At 35.7% G+C, this 18,263-nt stretch overlaps 1 protein-coding gene across 1 annotated transcript; it reads right to left on the reverse strand.

The window, feature by feature from the left end:
• Positions 1–1,160: 1,160 nt before the first annotated feature.
• Positions 1,161–3,084, reverse strand: LOC113278841 (putative fucosyltransferase-like protein). Its single transcript, XM_026527574.1, has 3 exons — positions 2,959–3,084; positions 1,861–2,030; positions 1,161–1,476 (listed from the first exon to the last, which is right to left on the reverse strand). The coding sequence occupies exons 1-3, from the start codon at positions 3,082–3,084 to the stop codon at positions 1,161–1,163; spliced, it is 612 nt and encodes a 203-aa protein (XP_026383359.1).
• Positions 3,085–18,263: the final 15,179 nt, after the last annotated feature.

The raw sequence follows: 18,263 nt of genomic DNA on the forward strand, positions 1-18,263 counted from the left end.
GACCGCCACCGCCGCAACCACCACCACCACCGCCACCGACCACCACACATCGTTTCACTGCCACCGACCACCAGACATCGCCGCCACCGACCAAAACCACCACCACCGCCAACACATGCCGCACCGCCACCAGCACCACGACCGCCCACCGTCACTACCACCGTCGCCGCCACCGACCACCGCCGCAACCAACCACCACCTCCGCCATCGACCACCGGCCACCACCACCTCAGCCATCGACCACCACCACCGCCGCTGACCACCGTCGGCGACGACTATCATCGCGCCACCACCGCCGACCACCACCACCGCCACAGCGCCATTGCACTACCACTATCAGCCACCGCCGACCACCACCACTGTCGACCACCGCCGACCACCACCGCCCAAAACCAGCACCACCGCCACCAGCACCACGACCGCCCACCACCACCGACCAAAAATTAGATGAAACCAAATTTGGTTTCATCATAAATACGATGAAACCAGTTTTGGTTTCATCATAAACCGGTTTTGGTTTCATCATAAATACGATGAAACCGGTTTTAGTTTCATCATAAATAAGATGAAACCATAATTGGTGCGAACCGAGTGTCAGCCTACAACAAAGTGAACTAATGTCAGCAAGCAGTGATACAACTTAAATACTCAAGAATGAACAAAAAGTAAATTCTCAATAGACAATCCAAAATCAAATTGATCACCAATCGAAAATCAAGTTGATCACCTAAAAAAAGTTTCCTTGTCTACTAACTTATATGTCCTAGAAAGTTTATTATTTAATTGTACACTATGAATAACAAAAGATACCCATATGAACACCTAGAAAGCTTGACGTGATTGGTGAATAGTTAAGCAAACATGACCACTATATATCAAGAGATTTGACATTGCAGGTGCAAAATTTATTGCTAAAAACAGGTATCCTATTTTAGTCGTCAAGAACCTCAACAAACTATTATCTATTAGCAACAACAGGCAACATAAGATACATGCTAGGATGTCGAATAATAATATAAATGTTGTAATTGTAGCATGCACTTGCGGAGTTGCTAAATTAAACTTTTGTGGTCTATGTCTCTAATAGAATTTAAAATCTCTTCACAAGCCAACCAAACAACACTAAGCATATAATTCTAGCATGATTTTATAAACCCCATCTAGGAGCTGGACAAAAGTTTCAAAATAAGGCACCAAAATGGGATACGATATACAGAGTAATATGTATGATTTCTACCTCCATTACGGTTCCGATGGCAACCACCATAGGAATCTATTGGAATATTTGAATTCTCAAGCATCTCAAGGGCCTGCAAAAGGAAGTTTCGGGCACCACAGTCGGAAATGAAGGCAGCCGCAAGGGCCTTTTCTGTTTGTGGTTGTAAGGGTTCCATAATGTCATACTCAGCCCACGAAAAATAACCAACATGAACATTTGATGAGAGACTAGTTGTCATTACAACTTTAAACCCTTTCCTAATACAAAAGAAATTATAGCAAACGTTAGTCTTTAGCAACTCTTGATAGTTCTGGAGTGGTAACAACAATAAGACACAGCTGATGTCAAAGATGGTTACTCGCCGGTAGTTTCATTCTGACGAGCTAAGGTTAACTTTTATAGCCTAAAATTCAGACTTGTAGGGATGCCTGTGAACGATAAATAGATATTTTCAATTTAGCAGTGTTCATTTAATGCTTACTGGAACGGTTATCAAGTCACAAAGGGGATTACTTTTAATTCAGCGCCTCACATATATCCACAATCTTGCAAATTCATCATCTAAAGTCTGAACTATCAAACTAACAAGACTAGCTAGTGCATCAATCTTATTTCTAAAAAGACATATTGTGCTCACCCACTCTCGTGCCGGAGCAACGTTATTCTCTGAATAATAATGCGATGACTCCACTTTCCGAAGAATCCTAGGCACTCGATTACCAGGTTGACCAAACGAAGCATCCGGCGTCTTATCATCTCCACTTTTATGTCCAAAATGACATCCAACAGAGCAAGTATCCCACTCCTGAGCCTATATGCATATACAAAAACTAACCATTTTCATGCCTTTTCTTCAATTTCATGTAACAAATCCTAGCATACATCTAATTCATTATCAAGCACAACAACAATTCAAACTCATAAACAAAATTCAATTTAAGTAAGGATAAGACTAGATGGAACCAATTATGGTTTCATCATAAATACGATGGAACCAATTTTCGGTTTCATCATAAATAAGATGAAACCGTAATTGGTTTCGTCAGAATTCAACTGTAAGAAAAATTGCAAACCATGATTCATTCTGTTTGACCACACCAATACCAATAACCTGTGTTGGTTTATAAAATGAATAACTTGAACCTCGCACAAATATTGTAAGGCATGGACACACACAGAGGTCTCAACTATTGAAACAAACAAATCATTTCACAAGTATCTATTAATGAATCACTCAACTTGGTAAACACATAACTAACAAGCAGCCACACGTTGAGGACTGCAACTAAGCATATGCTGCACCCAAAACAAACACTAATCAGGAAGAAAAGAACTGCGCAAAAACCAATTTTGGATTTCCACGATGAGAATAAAAAGTTTCTACACATTTGAACCTGCTAGAAAACACTCATAGTTACTAGGCTCCAGCCCGTCCCACATCCTATTCACCATTTTACAATACCATTCACCTAAACAATAACACGTATCCAGTGGATTAGTGCATCCATGTTCTCCCTACCTATGGTTACTAGTTGCTAGCAACATTAGGTGGAAGTCTGTTCCACATTGTATATACTGTTGTATAAGTTTGGAGCAAATATAAACAAAATAGAATTTAACTACATCATAAATCTAACAACAGAAGAGTTAGATACAGAAATCCCATTCAGAACAGTCAAATAGGCAAAATACATCTCCATATGACTATAAGGTCTACCCATACATGACTAAATCTTTACTTCGCTTCGCTTGTAAACCTCATCAGACCACACTAGTGATGCAGTTGTTGTTTCATATGATCTCAACACATCTCCAACCACATTTACAACAAAACATTTCTTCTCGTATAAATAGATAAAATTCATTTTTATTTACCTTAATTTTTGTAAAAACCCAACTCAAAATTCATTCAATTTTTAACCTAAAATCAAAAGAAAACTGACTACCTTCCATACAAAAGACCGAATTCCAGCACCATCAGGTATTCATACCGATGTTAATCTTTTGAAAGCTGATATTCATAAAATTAAAACCAAATTCTTTAGAAATCAGATTCTGATTGGAAATTAGATACAAAAAAACCCTAAAATGAAATACGCACCTCTTGTAATAGTTGAGGTTGAGGTGAAATTTCTTCAAATCAAACAATAGATAATGATGATAATGATATATCATCATTGTGATTCAACTTTTTGTTTAGTGATTCTCGGAGATGGTCAGAAATTGAAGGTTGGATCGGAAGAGGAGGAGTAGGAGGTTCGGTAAAATTATATGATTTGGAGTACCACCACCGTCATCATCATTGATACAAATCGATTTAACTCAAAAAATTAATACCCAATCTTCGTTGAATCGGGATCTGTATTTCGAATTTGCTTGTAGATAAGGACATGGAAATGGGTTTGATTGAGGTGTAATGGTAGGAAGAGGAGTTGTGGAGGTGATTTTGGTGGAGGATCAGGATATTGCAGTGGGTTTAGTGGTGGTGCAAGAGTAGGAGGTTGAGGTGCTGCTGCTGGTGAAGGAGGCGGCGATGGTTTTAATGAAAGATATAGACACGATACTGGTTTCAGTAGTGGTTTGAGAGTTTAAGAGAGATTGGGGTATTAATATCTCGTACAAAGAAAAGCATAAAAAAGGGTAAGCCTGGTAGTTCTGAAATAGGAAAAGATCTAATTTAGATTATTATTTTGGATTTGGAGTTTTTGTATCACTTTTGGGGGAAATGGAGTTCTTATAACTCTCAATGATTAATGAGTTTTGATGGGGTTGTAGTAATGAGGTTCAAACTCTCGGACTTGTGATGATTAAATTTAAAGATTTCATAAAATTATATACAAAATTATTAACAATGGGTGCGAGAGGTAACCAAGACACTAGATTCCACTATTATGCAAAATTGAATGATAAATATTTCAAAACTATATTCAATTCTTAAATCCTCTTTTATCTTTAATTCACTGTCAATCATACAGATTCTCAACCATTATTTGTAAACCTTAAGCATAGATTATCAAGAGATTAAACCAAGCATAACCTATCAAACTGAATAACAAATAATTAAAACAATCATTCAAATAATTTAAAACTCTGCAAAAGCAGCGATTAGGTGGATTATATAATTAAGTGAAATAGTTACCCATTTATGTTGCGTGAATAGCTTCCTCTATTGCCTTGGTTACGAGGGAATTAACTCATCATAGTAAAAATGCTCTCAAAATAATTTATTATGGCTCTAAGATGGTTTAAAAATGGTGAGAAGAAGAGAAAATGGTGTAAACAGCTAATGTACGACCCACAGGAAGCGTCACACAAGAACGATACATATGAAATGCTGTAATAAATTATGACCCACACTCCGCTGTTGCTGTCACTGTTGAAGAACGACTGCCCTGGCAGGTCCGTTCTTCGTGTTCTTCATCATCAGCAGCAGCAGCAGAGTTTTGTTAAACTATGATTTCGTCTTCTCTAGCTCTCCCTAGCTCCCAAAACTCTCGACACCCTCTCCAGTAGACCCAAAGAGCCTATTTATACCCAACAACAGCTCCAAATCTCGCCAATAACTCCAATATAATTCTTCATTATGCGGGCAGTGAATAACAATATTTTTCGAATATTTTCTTACCAAACTTGGAATTTCTTACGTCAACTTCCTCCCTCCACGCTCCAAATCGATTATTCACGACCCAAAGTGATGCTCGAGCCATTCCACATCATCAGAACACGTCCATAACTCTCCATGACGCGTGATTAACATCCTCCAGTGCATGCTTGCCCTGTTTTGAACTCGAGAATCAAAACACGTATTCCAGCCAAATTTGATCGAAACCACCACCCAAACTTTGTTCCTTATGCCAAATCACATCTTTCTGCCAATTTTCAGCAATTGAATCGCACTCTAACCCATTCATTTTGACAATCAAAATTCTGCCAGTTGAAAACTTCATTTCCCGCCAAAAACACAAATTCAAATTGTTGAAGAAGGCCCCTTATCCAGAGTGTTGGGGTGCGAATATCAATTGGGGTAGAAATAGTAATTTTTCTGGGTTCCTCTGGGACATTTCTGGGACGCTTCCGGTGCATTTCTGGGGTGCCTACGGTACATTTCTCCGGAGTGTAAAACACTGCTTTTTGAGCCCATTTCGCCGCAAGGGCTTATTTCTCTAAAATTTCCTACAAGAACACAAAATAACACAATAAGTACTTAATCGAGTCTAATAATACAGAAAATTGAGAACATAATAGACACATAAATGCGTCTATCAAATACCCCCAAACTTATTATTTGCTAGTCCTCGAGCAAATTTATTCTAGAAAGGAAAATCATTTGAGCCCCTAGGTGTCCCTAGTGGCTGAGTGTTGTCTCCGGAGGGTTTACCAAAGGTGTACCCACAAAACCTTTACTCCAGACCCTAGCTATCTACGCAGAACCTTGGAAGGCACTAAAGAATCTCCTTGGTTGGCTTACAATCACTGACTACAGGAGGAAGTACCCTGATGCGAAATTCCAATTGCTGTACACGAGTTTACACTCAAGCATACTAAAATTCATATAAAGTGACAGAGCTCTACTCAGATAGTTGCAATATGGACATCATATTCGGAGTCAAACTAATCATATGGATAGAAAAAGGAGATGGAAATAGAAAAATGTAGATGTTTTTGATGTTAACCAAATGATCGATGTTTCACATATCTGTCTGAAGGACACTGCCAAAATGAACCTATCCTAATGAACTGAGATACCGGTCTGACTAATATCAACACAACTGGCATATACAAGGGAACCCGTGGTCAATAACTTAAATCTAGATCAACAAACTGGCAAATACAAGGGAACCAACAGTTGACTACACAGAACAATAACCATTTTTTTTTAACTTAACGGCATGAATAGATCTTTTTGATCCAAGCGCATGCTTCTTGTCAGCAGATTACACGATAGTTCCCACGGGTCCTGCATTCCACGCTTGCTTAGGAGACGGAAACAGGGAGAACACACGCATATTGCTACCCAAGTGTTAATACTTATTCCGATTGGTCTAACTGGTCCGGTCTTTTTTTTTTTTTTAGTAACTCAGTCACTCTAACTCACCCTAGCAGTGGTAACAACTTGAATCGTGTGCCCCACCTAATCACTTAGAGAAACATAGTTTAAAATGAAAAAATTAAACAGAAATGAAAAGGACTCAACGAGATATGGTGCAACTATCATGTTATTTCTAACAACTGAGCTATGTGCTTTTATGAATAGACTCTTTCGATGTTTCCATCTAATCAGATTGGTTCCTCAACTCCTATAACCAAGATTTTCCCATCCACTTAGATTGGTTAGTGCAAACCTTAATAGGCATAAATTTCTAGGCTCTGGAGTTTACTAATTGCAACTAAAAAGTTTCTCCCATACCCCCAAACTTAAATCTAACATTGTACTCAATGATCTAAAGATGAAATTAAAAGCATGAACAAGGAGAAACGGCTACTATTTGAAGCAAAAGAGTTAAGGAAGGATATTACCGTGTTGCATGAGATTGGGTTACCTCCCAAGAAGTGCTAAGTTTAAAGTCTTCATCCAGACTTAGAAAAGGATTGGTCAACTCGAACCATAAAGTAACAGTCGAAATAACTGTGGGTCTTCAAAACCAAAAAGAGCTGACCATAGGAAACTGCAGTGAACCAAGAAAATGGACAAGAAAAGCATGCCCTTACCTAGTTTCCTAAAAACTATCGCTAATTGCGGTTCAGGTTCAGGTTCTATGAAAGGGTCTAAATAAAATATTTTCATTGGCTGCGTTTCTTTATAGATGGGATCCGAATCACTAGGTCCTAGAGTCTGGAAAAACTCAAATATGATCTTAGGAGCGCACAATAATAACCTAAATAACTGAGGATCCTCTAAGTCAATAAGATTTGACTTACATAATTGACCACAATGAGAGTAGTGGTCATTCTTAAGCAAATGTGTCGATTCTAATTTCCTAAAGCATTTAGGTTTAGTCTCACAACTTAATATTCGACACATTTGAAATATAAACGTTACCACAGTTGGAAGAAAACTATTTGGTGGGAAAACAAAGTCAATCTGGGGATCATAGCCTGGGAAAACCACATCAACCAGAGGATGGGTTTCTAACGACTGAACTTCTTCCTGGACATCATTAGGTTCGGGAAAACGAGTATGAAGGTAATCTTGTAAAATTGTCGAGGCAGAGATATCAAGCCCTAAGTGAAGGGACTTTCTGAGAGTTAAAGGTAAGGCACTAGGAAGGTGATAATCACCCCCAAACTTAGAGTTTTCAGTGTCTCTAGATAGACTAGTTACAATCTCCCTAATTTCTGGATCATTAGATTCTTGAAAATGGTCAATTGATTCTTCTAATTTATTATCAGGTAGTGCATCTTTACTCATCTCTACGGGTATATCTTCATCTAATACTATTGTTTCTAAGTCTCTAGACTCTACAACAGCATTTTCGGAATAAACCCGTTCCTCTAAACCACTATCGGCTTCGTAATCAAAAGGAAAAACTACATCGTCTAAAACGGTGGTATCCCTAATCAAATCCTCGTCCTTTTGAATAGGTGAATAATCATAAAAATTATTTGGATTTGAACTAGAAATAATATAATCATTATAAAGCTCAATTGGATTAATAGATTCCTGATCACGATGCCTACATATTTCAGATTCTTCATTACTACTATCCTCATCATCATAATAGTACAAAGATGATTGAACCTTATCTAAATAAGTAGTGTCTTTTATTCTAACCTCGTCCTCTAGATTGGGAAAATATTCACTATTGATATCAAGGGTAGAATTGGAAACACTATTTTGGAAATTTAGATTATTTCGAGCAGCATTAGCTAACTGTTCATTTTCTGCCTCTAAACGTGCTTGAATTTCACTGAGCGTAACACTTATACGTTCACAAGTCTCATTGAATATCTTAGACCGTTGTGTACTCTCTTCTCTTGAACTAACTGCACGTTCATACTCCCTTCGAATTTGTTGGTAGATTTCTTCTAGAGATTGAACAGGTTTAGAAATGTCATAATCAGGACTAGTTTTTAAGTAATTTTCAAAAACGCATGACTAGTACTATAATATTCCTGATTTTCTTGCTCGTAAGACCAATTCGTGTGTGGATAGCAATTGGGCTCACTATGGTATGAACCATAACCTTGAAATGGTTGGCGTTCCCAACTACTATTCCCACCATGGTCATAAAACTGATGATGTCCATATTCAAATTCAGGTCGATACTCATTGTCTTGGCTTCTATCATACCAGTTCGACATTCTTAATTGCAAGGGAATTCTACACAACCACAAACAAGGCCGACTCGACTCCACCAAAATAAACCTAAAGATTTCTAGCAAACAAAAAGCATGATGGCTCCACTTAGATTGTTTCTAGACCAGCTTCTATTCCTTCGAAAAGGAATTCGTTACAATTTGAGCACACCCCTATGGAATCAATCCGAGCTAACGTAAGTTGAATCGAGGCGAGGGAAGCTTAGTAGAGCTTTGATACCCAAGGCCTCACCGCATTAGAAGGCGGCGCAGTCACACATTCAACTCACAGAAACCATCATGAACTTTGAAGTGTGCTTAAAGAGCAACCAATATTTTTCGAACGAGTTTCCTATTAAGCTCGTTACCCTATCGGTCTCGTTCTATTCCAAATTTTAAAGCTTGGGTTCGCGTTAGGTTTCGTTTTCCTAAGGCGGGCAAGAAGGGAGCGGTGATGAAATCCGAACCCTTATCTTGTATTGGCCAGGCCTTGCCCTTTACTATGAATTTAAAAACAGTCCAAATTCGTCCTCAATCAATGAATCACCTTAAGGAATACATTAAACCCGCTGACAGGAGATTCGCGAGTGTTTCGATGGACTTACCTCCCGTACCAGACAGGGGATGAACCGTTGATGTCGACTCATGCCACGAATCCTATGTCATGTATGAACCCGAGGGGCCGAGACGATATAGTAATCGTCGTCCTTCCCTGCACACAGTTTATGTAATTTTTTTTTTTAATAATAATACCCTTCCGTAGGGTTAAAAAAAAGAATAAAGTCCAATTGTCCAGAATAAAGTCCAAATAAAAAGTCCAAAAATTACAAAAATTATGAAAAATAAAGCCTATTTACAAATCCTTAAAAAAAAAATTATGTCTCCTTTTTTTCTTCTCTTTTAGCTTTTAGCTTTAAGCTTTTTGTTCCCAAGTCCTTAGTATTCCACTTCGAACCTGTAAATCAAAGACACAAAAAGAAACATAAAAAAAAACAAATAATAGTAAAAAAAATAATAAAAACCTAAAAATTCTACCTAAGCACAAATCTGCGTCGGCGGCGCCAAAATAATTAATGATTTTTGATGGGGTTGTAGTAATGAGGTTCAAACTCTCGGACTTGTGAAGATAAAATTTAAAGATTTAATAAAATTATATACAAAATTATTAACAATGGGTGCGAGAGGTAACCAAGACACTAGATTCCACTATTATGCAAAATTGAATGATAAATATTTCAAGACTCTATTCAATTCTTAAGTCCTCTTTTATGTTTAATTCACTATCAATCATACAGATTCTCAACCATTATTTGTAAACCTTAAGCATAGATTATCAAGAGATTAAACCAAGCATAACCTATCAAACTGAATAACAAATAATTAAAACAATCATTCAAATAATTTAAAACTCTGCAAAAGCAGCGATTAGGTGGATTATATAATTAAGTGAAATAGTTACCCATTTATGTTGCGTGAATAGCTTCCTCCATTGCCTTGGTTACGAGGGAATTAGCTCATCATAGTAAAAATGCTCTCAAAATAATTTATTATGGCTCAAAGATGGTTTACAAATGGTAAGAAGAAGAGAAAATGGTGTAAACAGCTAATGTGCGACCCACATGAAGCGTCACACAAGAACGATACATATGAAATGTTGTAATAAATTACGACCCACACTCCGCTGTCGCTGTCACTGTTGAAGAACGACTGCTCTGGCAGGTCCGTTCTTCGTGTTCTTCATCATCATCAGCAGCAACAGCAGAGTTTTGTTAAACTCTGATTTCGTCTTCTCTAGCTCTCCCTAGCTCCCAAAACTCTCGACACCCTCTCTAGTAGACCCAAAGAGCCTATTTATACTCAACAACAGCTCCAAATCTCGCCAATAACTCCAATATAATTCTTCATTATGCGGGCAGTGAATAACAATATTTTCCGAATATTTTCTTACCAAACTTGGAATTTCTTACGTAAACTTCCTCCCTCCACGCTCCAAATCGATTATTCACGACCCAAAGTGATGCTCGAGCCGTTCCACATCATCAGAACACGTCCATAACTCTTCATGACGCGTGATTAACATCCTCCAGTGCATGCTTGCCCTGTTTTGAACTCGAGAATCAAAACACGTATTCCAGCCAAATTTGATCGAAACCACCACCCAAACTTTGTTTCTTATGCCAAATCACATCTTTCTGCCAATTTTCAGCGATTGAATCGCACTCTAACCCATTCATTTTGACAATCAAAATTCTTTCAGTTGAAAACTTCATTTCCCGCCAAAAACACAAATTCAAATTGTTGAAGAAGGTGCCCCTTATCCAGAGTGCTGGTGTGCGAATATCAATTGGGGTGGAAATATTAATTTTTCTGGGTTCCTTCGGGACATTTCTGGGACACTTCCGGTGCATTTCTGGGGTGCCTACGGTACATTTCTCTGGGGTGTAAAACACTGCTTTTTGAGCCCATTTCGCCGCAAAGGGCTTATTTCTCTAAAATTTCCTACAAGAACACAAAATAACACAATAAGTACTTAATCGAGTCTAATAATACAGAAAATTGAGAACAAAATAGACACAAAAATGCGTCTATTACTCAACATATGGCTGGAGTTTTTGTATCACTATTTTGGTCACCTTGGTGTTTTATGAATAGTTTTGTTCATTTAAAGCTCTTCATATTTGAACCGTCGATTAACAAATGGACGGTGAAAGATGATATATGATACTTGGAAGTTTAGTAATTACGCCCACCAAAATCTCATCTCCTCAAATGAGAAATTGACTAAGTCCACGAGATTTTACTAGTGTGACGGACCCGGACGAAAAACCAAACGGCACGGGCATTAAATATATTAAGAAAAAAACGTGGGCATTTTCTTAAATGCATTTTCCCACATGGGCATTTTTTAAAAATTCCCTTGATTTTATACTAAATCAGTTGACACTAATGTTGGTTGTGATGGTGGGCAGGGGTGGTGGATCAGCGGTGGGTGTTGGTAAGAATGGTGGAATGATGACGTTAATGGTGGTGGTGGTGGAAGAAGAAGTAGTGGTAGTGGGATGAGACATATGTCCTAAGGTAGATAAATTAATTAGTTACCCTTGGTTTATTCTTTTTATTTGATACAATATTAGTTTTTAACTTTTTTTATTTAATTTTTTTAAATTACAATAAATATTATAGGCCATATTTTTATCGGGTCGGGACAGAAAAAACGATGAACGATTGAGGATTGTAAAGAAACCAAGCTCTGAATGTCAGATACCAAACCAGGACGTTCTGAATTCATTCTTGGGAAAGCTAAATTTACGACTGAAAAATGATTAGTTTACTTAACTTTCAATAAAAAACCAATACAAAAGAGATCCATCCAGTACATAGTAAACATACTTATATTAAATTAATTGACATTAATGGTGGTTGTGGTGGTATGACGGGGTGGTGGATCGGCGGTGGGGATGATGGTGGTGTGTTGGTGAGAATGGTATAGTGATGACGTTAATGGTGGTGGTGGTGGCGACAGAAGTAGTGGTAGTGGGATGAGAAAGGTGTTCTAAGGTAAACAAATTATATAATTACTCTTGGTTTATTTTTTTTTATTTGATATTAGTTTTTAAAGTTGTTTTTTTTTTAAGTTTATAATAAATATTATAGGCTAGATTTTTGTCGGGTCGGGTCAGGAAAGAAGATGAACAATTGAGGACTATAAAGTAACAAAGCTCATTTTGAAAGTTAGATGCCAAACCAAGATAAATAGCCGTTATAATTGAAAAAAATTACCATACCAAAAAAAAACTGTACAATTATTTTTTTAACGTATTAATCTAAATTTTGCATTTGTGACAAGTTAAGAAAGATAAAGAGCGGCTGAGATTTATTTAGGAAAAGGATAAATCAATGGTTGTGGTTGTTTACATTATTATTGTATCATTAACTTCAAATAATAACTATTTTACTAATCTCTCATTATAAATATCTTAATAATATACTTTCATTAAATAAATAATAAATTTATTAATAATCATTATAGATGATTGGGGTGGTCTTTGTGAGTGGTAGTGCATGGAGCCCGTAACGATAATGCTGGTGGTGGAAAAGGTAGCAGTGATGGGTGGTTCTGGGGTGGTAGTGCATGTGCTCAATGTGTCGGTCTATGTCGTTAGGACACATGTAACATTATTATGGAAGTTGTGGTTGATTTTTTTAATTTGAAAATAAGATGGTTATTTATACAAAAGAAACAATTGTACAGGTTGGCCATAATTTTTTTCCGAAAAATAACCCGAGAAAAACCCAGCGATGATAGGGATAGTAAAGGTTTTCAGTTGATCCCACTACATATTTCACCCGGTGATTTTTTCGAGATAAATATTTCGGTCAACCTAGCAATTCTCTGAAAAAAACATAACAATTAAAAAACATAGGGAAAAATTGTCACTTTATATAGAGAAAACAAAAGAATGACAAGGGTTTAAATTGACATAATTTTTTTTACTTACTATGGAGGTCGTGCCGTTACGGCACGGGTGAAGTTCTAGTCTCCCTTATAAAGTATAGTTTTGACAACTTAGGCAAGTTAAAGAGCGGCCAGGATTCGTTCTTGGGAAAGCTAAATCCATGGTTGTGGTTTTCTTTAATTAAAATTAATCATTATGAGTTCTTATTAATTAGTGTCTCATAAATCTCTCAAATATAATGAATAATTTATTAAATTTTCATTATTTAATGTCATCTTAATTAATCTAATAAATATATATTTTTACATTAATAAATAATTTTAATAGAAATTATCTCAATAGAAATTATACTCCCTCCGTCCCTGTTTAGATGAAGGGATAGGTGTTTTCACACAGTTTAAGAAAAAGAAAGAGATTAAAAAATTTCCAAATATACCCTCATTAATAATTCTAAAAGTATTAAAATATTTAATTTTTAATTCCTCAATTCTAGAGTAAATTTGGAATCTAGTGAATTGTTTAAGTATTTTATTTTGGGAAAATGGACTTACACGATATTTTATATTTGTATATGATTCCAAGGTAGGGATAAATCAAGAAGATTTAGGGTGAAAATATAGACACCTTCATGTAATTTGGGATTTGGAAAAAACACTTCCCCTTCATCTAAAATGGGACGGAGGGAGTATCAATAGAAATTAGTGGTTAGTAGTGGAAGAAATAGTGGCTGGTAGAAGCGATGGTGGTGGAGGCGATAATACCAGTGGTGGTGGAAAAATAATGTCGAAGTGTGGTTTTATGGTGGTGATGTTGGGGAATAGTCGTGAACATTATTAGTTATGTATATTTACAACACAAACAACATTGTATCGTGAAAGATGTAGTTGGTCATCCCGATTGATAAAAACAGATATCATAATTTGTGAAAATATGAAAATTTGGCTACAAAAATTTGTGATTAGCCGGATTATGAAAATTTGGCTATCACAGGTCGTCGGGGTTTCAATCTATTCAAAACTTTTTGGTCTATAAATGTGATATATTCTCAAGAACCAAATTTATCGTTTATATTTGTTTAGACTTAGTAGAAATATAATTTTGATTTTATCTTGATTAACGGGTTAAAATAAAATTGATTGCAATACAACAACGTATATGAAAATAAAAAATATAATTGAATAAATTAATTAACAACCTAAGTTTGTTCAATCAAAAATTTACTCATGATGTGTGTGATTTAAAATTAGAGGTACGACAAACGGCCAATGCGAGGACGCGGCGGTTGTGGTGGAGAAATAAATGGTATTAGATGGTTTTGTAATTGTGGCGGCGGTTGGTGAGTAGCAATAGACTACGTTAATTTTGTGTCGCTACAAAATGAGTAACATTATAAATTATAAGTTGTGGTTGATGGTCTTATTAATAACATAATCTCGGTTAAAATACATGAAAGATCAAAAAAAAAAAGAAAACAAAAAATTATCATGTTATATAATTACTACAAACAATCAGGTGTAAGGTAAAATCAATACACAAAAAATCACTTATTATCGGGAGGTGTCGTTATGGTAAGGGATGTACCCTAGGTACACATACTATTCTGCCTATTTTTTTGTATTGTATTATACAATGAAGCTGTGCTAAGTTAGGAAGATAAAGACCGATCATGATTTTTCCTTCCAATTGGTAAATTCACGGTTTCTGTCAATCCCATGAATACACGTTTATTTGAGAAAAAATCATTAGATATTATTTTATTCTCATCTCAAAAGTCAATATCAAAATGGAAAAATTTGATTAACTGAAAATAACAAACCTGCCTTACAATAAACTTGACCAATTGATTTGACGTTCCAATTCGGTAGGATGAGTGGGTTTGAAAACTCTAATTCCTTACGTTGGAGCAAACGAAAATCAGAAATAAAGTTGGGAAGGGAGATAGGTTGCGAAGAGGAAAAAACTCAAATCTATAAGTATAGTTCCGCTCAATATTGCTTCAATTTTCTCTCAATCTTCGTCCACCAAAACATACATCTGTGATCTTAAACCACTCTGAGCTACCAACATTTGAGAAAATCCTTTATATATATATATATATTGTTTCATGTATGATTTTTTGGAATTTCTATCATTTTCTTGAATATCATTTGTTGTATTATATATTTAGCTGAAGTTTACATTTTCAAAGATAACCTTATTGATTACAATAACCTCATGGTTGAAATTTATGGGTGCCTATATTTTGTGATTAGTCAGGTTATGAAAATTTGGCTATCACATGTCGTCGGGGTTTCATTTATTCACAACTTTTTTGTCTAGGTTTAGACATTAGAGGAAATAGAATTTTGATTTCATCTTGATAGATAAACTTAGAGAGAAACTTATAAGGTTATTCATATTACACATTATCATTTGACAATAGATTGGTATTTACAAAATAATCTTACATGTATACAAAAGCCACTGTTCTCCGGACTTCTGTTTCAAAGTACAAGATAATTTGACTAGAAGTTATTTTCAATAAATAATCTGACATGATTATACGTAACTTATATAACACCCTTGCCGCTATGGAAAGATAAAGAGTGACTAAGATACGTAATTTATATAACACCCTTGCCACTATGGAAAGATAAAGAGTTACCAAGATTTGTTTAAGGAGAAACTAAATCAACAATTGTGGTGGTTTACATCACAATTGTATCAATAATTTCTCATAATATATATTTACTAATCCTACATTATAAATATCTTATGATGATCTTTATAAATAAACTTTCATTAATCTTACATTATAAATATCTTTGTACATCATAAATATCTTATAATTATCTTTATAAATTAACTTTCACATAATATTTTATTAATTTTTCATTATAAATGTCTGATAATTTTTAAACAGATTTTCCTTTAGTGGGAAAGAGTACGACGGAGAGAGGAACATATTACAAGAAATTGGATGGGAGCCTTGCAACAAGATGGGCTCCAACCTATTTTTGAATGACAACCCTAATTTTCTAACCTAGGGAAAATAAAATTTCTCACTTTAACATTCACAACATTAAATATTCATCATTAAATAAATATAGTTTCATTATTAAATTTTTTGTTAATGTTTAAATGTTTTATGATTATCTTAATAGATACTTTTATTAAATAAATAATAAATTTGTTAATAATCATAACAGTCGGGTGGTATTTGTGGGTGGTGGTCCATGGAAGCTGGTGACGATGGTGATGAGGTAGTGGTAGTGGAAGTGCATGTGGTTTGTGTGGTAATCAGATAGTGGACAATTCTTATTCTATGTCGTTAGGACACAAGTAAACTATTATGGAAGTTGTGGTTGATTTTTTTAATGTGAAAATAAGTTGGTTATAATCTACTAAAACAACCTTAAGAATTCAAGGATGATAGGGTAATAATCTACTATTTGGATAGTAAAGGTTTTCAGTTGGTCATTTCACTCGGTGGTTTCTTCGAGACAGCTATTACGGTCAACCTAGCAATTCCCAAAAAAAACATCAAAAAATATTGTCACTATATATGTCCAACAAAAAAATTACAACGGTTAAAACCGACATATTCTTCTTTTACTTATTATGAAGACCGTGCCGTTACGGCACGGGTGAAGTTCTACTATGAAGATAAATCGTAAATCTGAATCACACATAAAGATATCAATAGCTATACTTCGAATCAAAAAGCAAATAGAAACACAAACAGTTGAACATTATAGCTTCAAATCAAAAAATTTAATTAAGAAAAACCTTACTTTTAATCTGATAAAAACCTTCTCATTTTTATCGGATTCAGTTCCGAAAGCGTTAAACTAATAGCTCTAAGTCGAATTAAAATGATAGGAGAAGATGAAACTTATTATTTTTGTTAAATCTTTAGATTTAGTTGTTAAATATAATGTTCATGGACTTTTCAACATTGAGTTCAGTTACAGAAAATAAATCTAGTTGATGATGATTTTAAGGTTTTTGCGATTGTTTTGAAGACATGAATAAAACAATTTCTGAATCAGTGATTAGGATATCGCCCCCCTTTCTCCCCTCTTTCTTCTCTATTTTCTCCAATATGTTTTTTCTCTTTTTCAAAGTAACATAACATTTTTGGTAATATATTTTATTAATGGATAAAGAGTATTACATTAACTAGTTAGAAGCCTAACAAGCTAAGCTCCAACAACATACTACTACGTTAATTGAACAGGTTGCGGTATCAGCCTACCAACGAGCCTTATGGGTAACCTAACCAAGGAAGTCGAAGCGGATGGGGGATAAGATTGTGTCACAAGGGGGAAAACTAACACTACCTTCCATGTTAATTTCTGCAATATTACGTCATTGGTAATTGATTTTTTTTTTGATCCATGGAAAAAATGGAGGAACTCGTTTAAATTTTCAAGGCTGCTAATGGAGGACTCGTTTTAAATTTTGGGCAAGCCAGTACGAGGGCTTGGGCCGACATGATTTGAGCGTCTAGCTGACTCTGGGAACCTCGACTATTTCCCCGTCCACAGTCGACTCTACAGTACAACACGGCGAACGACACGTCACTCCACTCGTATTAGACTCTAGTTCTCATCCCGCTCTTCCTCTCTTTTTTTCTTTACTCCGTTTGTTTCTCTCTTAGGGATGGTCATGAGGCGGGTATGGGGCGGGGATCTTGTATCCCAGTCACTGCCCCGTTCAAAAAAAAACCCACACCCTCCCCATTACCCGCTTGATCTGGGACGGGGCGGGTATGGGAAATACCCGTACGAGGCGGGTTTTTTACGGGTTACCCATAACATTAAGCTCAAATATGATGAGTTAATTTAATAATCAATACCTAAGTTCAACCAATAATAATAATAATAATTTAAAATTTCAAACTCATAAATCCATCGTAAAACAAGCAAAGAAAAACAAATTGGTCTATAAACGAGCATCACTCATTTTAGTTCTTAATTATTTCTTATCAAGTATCTTCCTCCATGTTGATCACCTCATCGTCTGCTTCAGTTTCTTCCCAAAATGTTTCACCATCGAATTTTGATCCACCTAGCCAAAATAAGAAAGTGTATCATATAACCATAATGATGTATTAAATGTAAAAAAAAACATTTCAATAAAAAGAGAATTTCATTACCATTCAGCATATCCCATAGCCAGTCTTGAGCGCACATCAAAGCTTCCAACGTTTTTGGATGAAGTCTATACGTTGGACACTCACAAATCTACCTCCGGTACTAAAAGCTGATTCGGAAGCTACCGTTGAAACTGGAATCGCTAAAATATCT

The sequence above is a fragment of the Papaver somniferum genome, chromosome 5, assembly GCF_003573695.1.
Source record: "Papaver somniferum cultivar HN1 chromosome 5, ASM357369v1, whole genome shotgun sequence".
In the NCBI taxonomy this organism is placed as follows: Eukaryota; Viridiplantae; Streptophyta; class Magnoliopsida; order Ranunculales; family Papaveraceae; genus Papaver; species Papaver somniferum.

What these genes read in the sequence shown, in the direction of transcription:
- LOC113278841 (XM_026527574.1), bottom strand. Translation starts at nt 3,084, where the DNA reads ATGAATTTTATCTATTTATACGAGAAGAAATGTTTTGTTGTAAATGTG. An exon ending in AGGTTTACAAGCGAAGCGAA is followed by an intron (nt 2,031 to 2,958) that starts GTAAAGATTTAG and finishes ATATGCATATAG; the next exon opens with GCTCAGGAGTGGGATACTTG. An exon ending in AACGTTGCTCCGGCACGAGA is followed by an intron (nt 1,477 to 1,860) that starts GTGGGTGAGCAC and finishes CTTTTGTATTAG; the next exon opens with GAAAGGGTTTAAAGTTGTAA.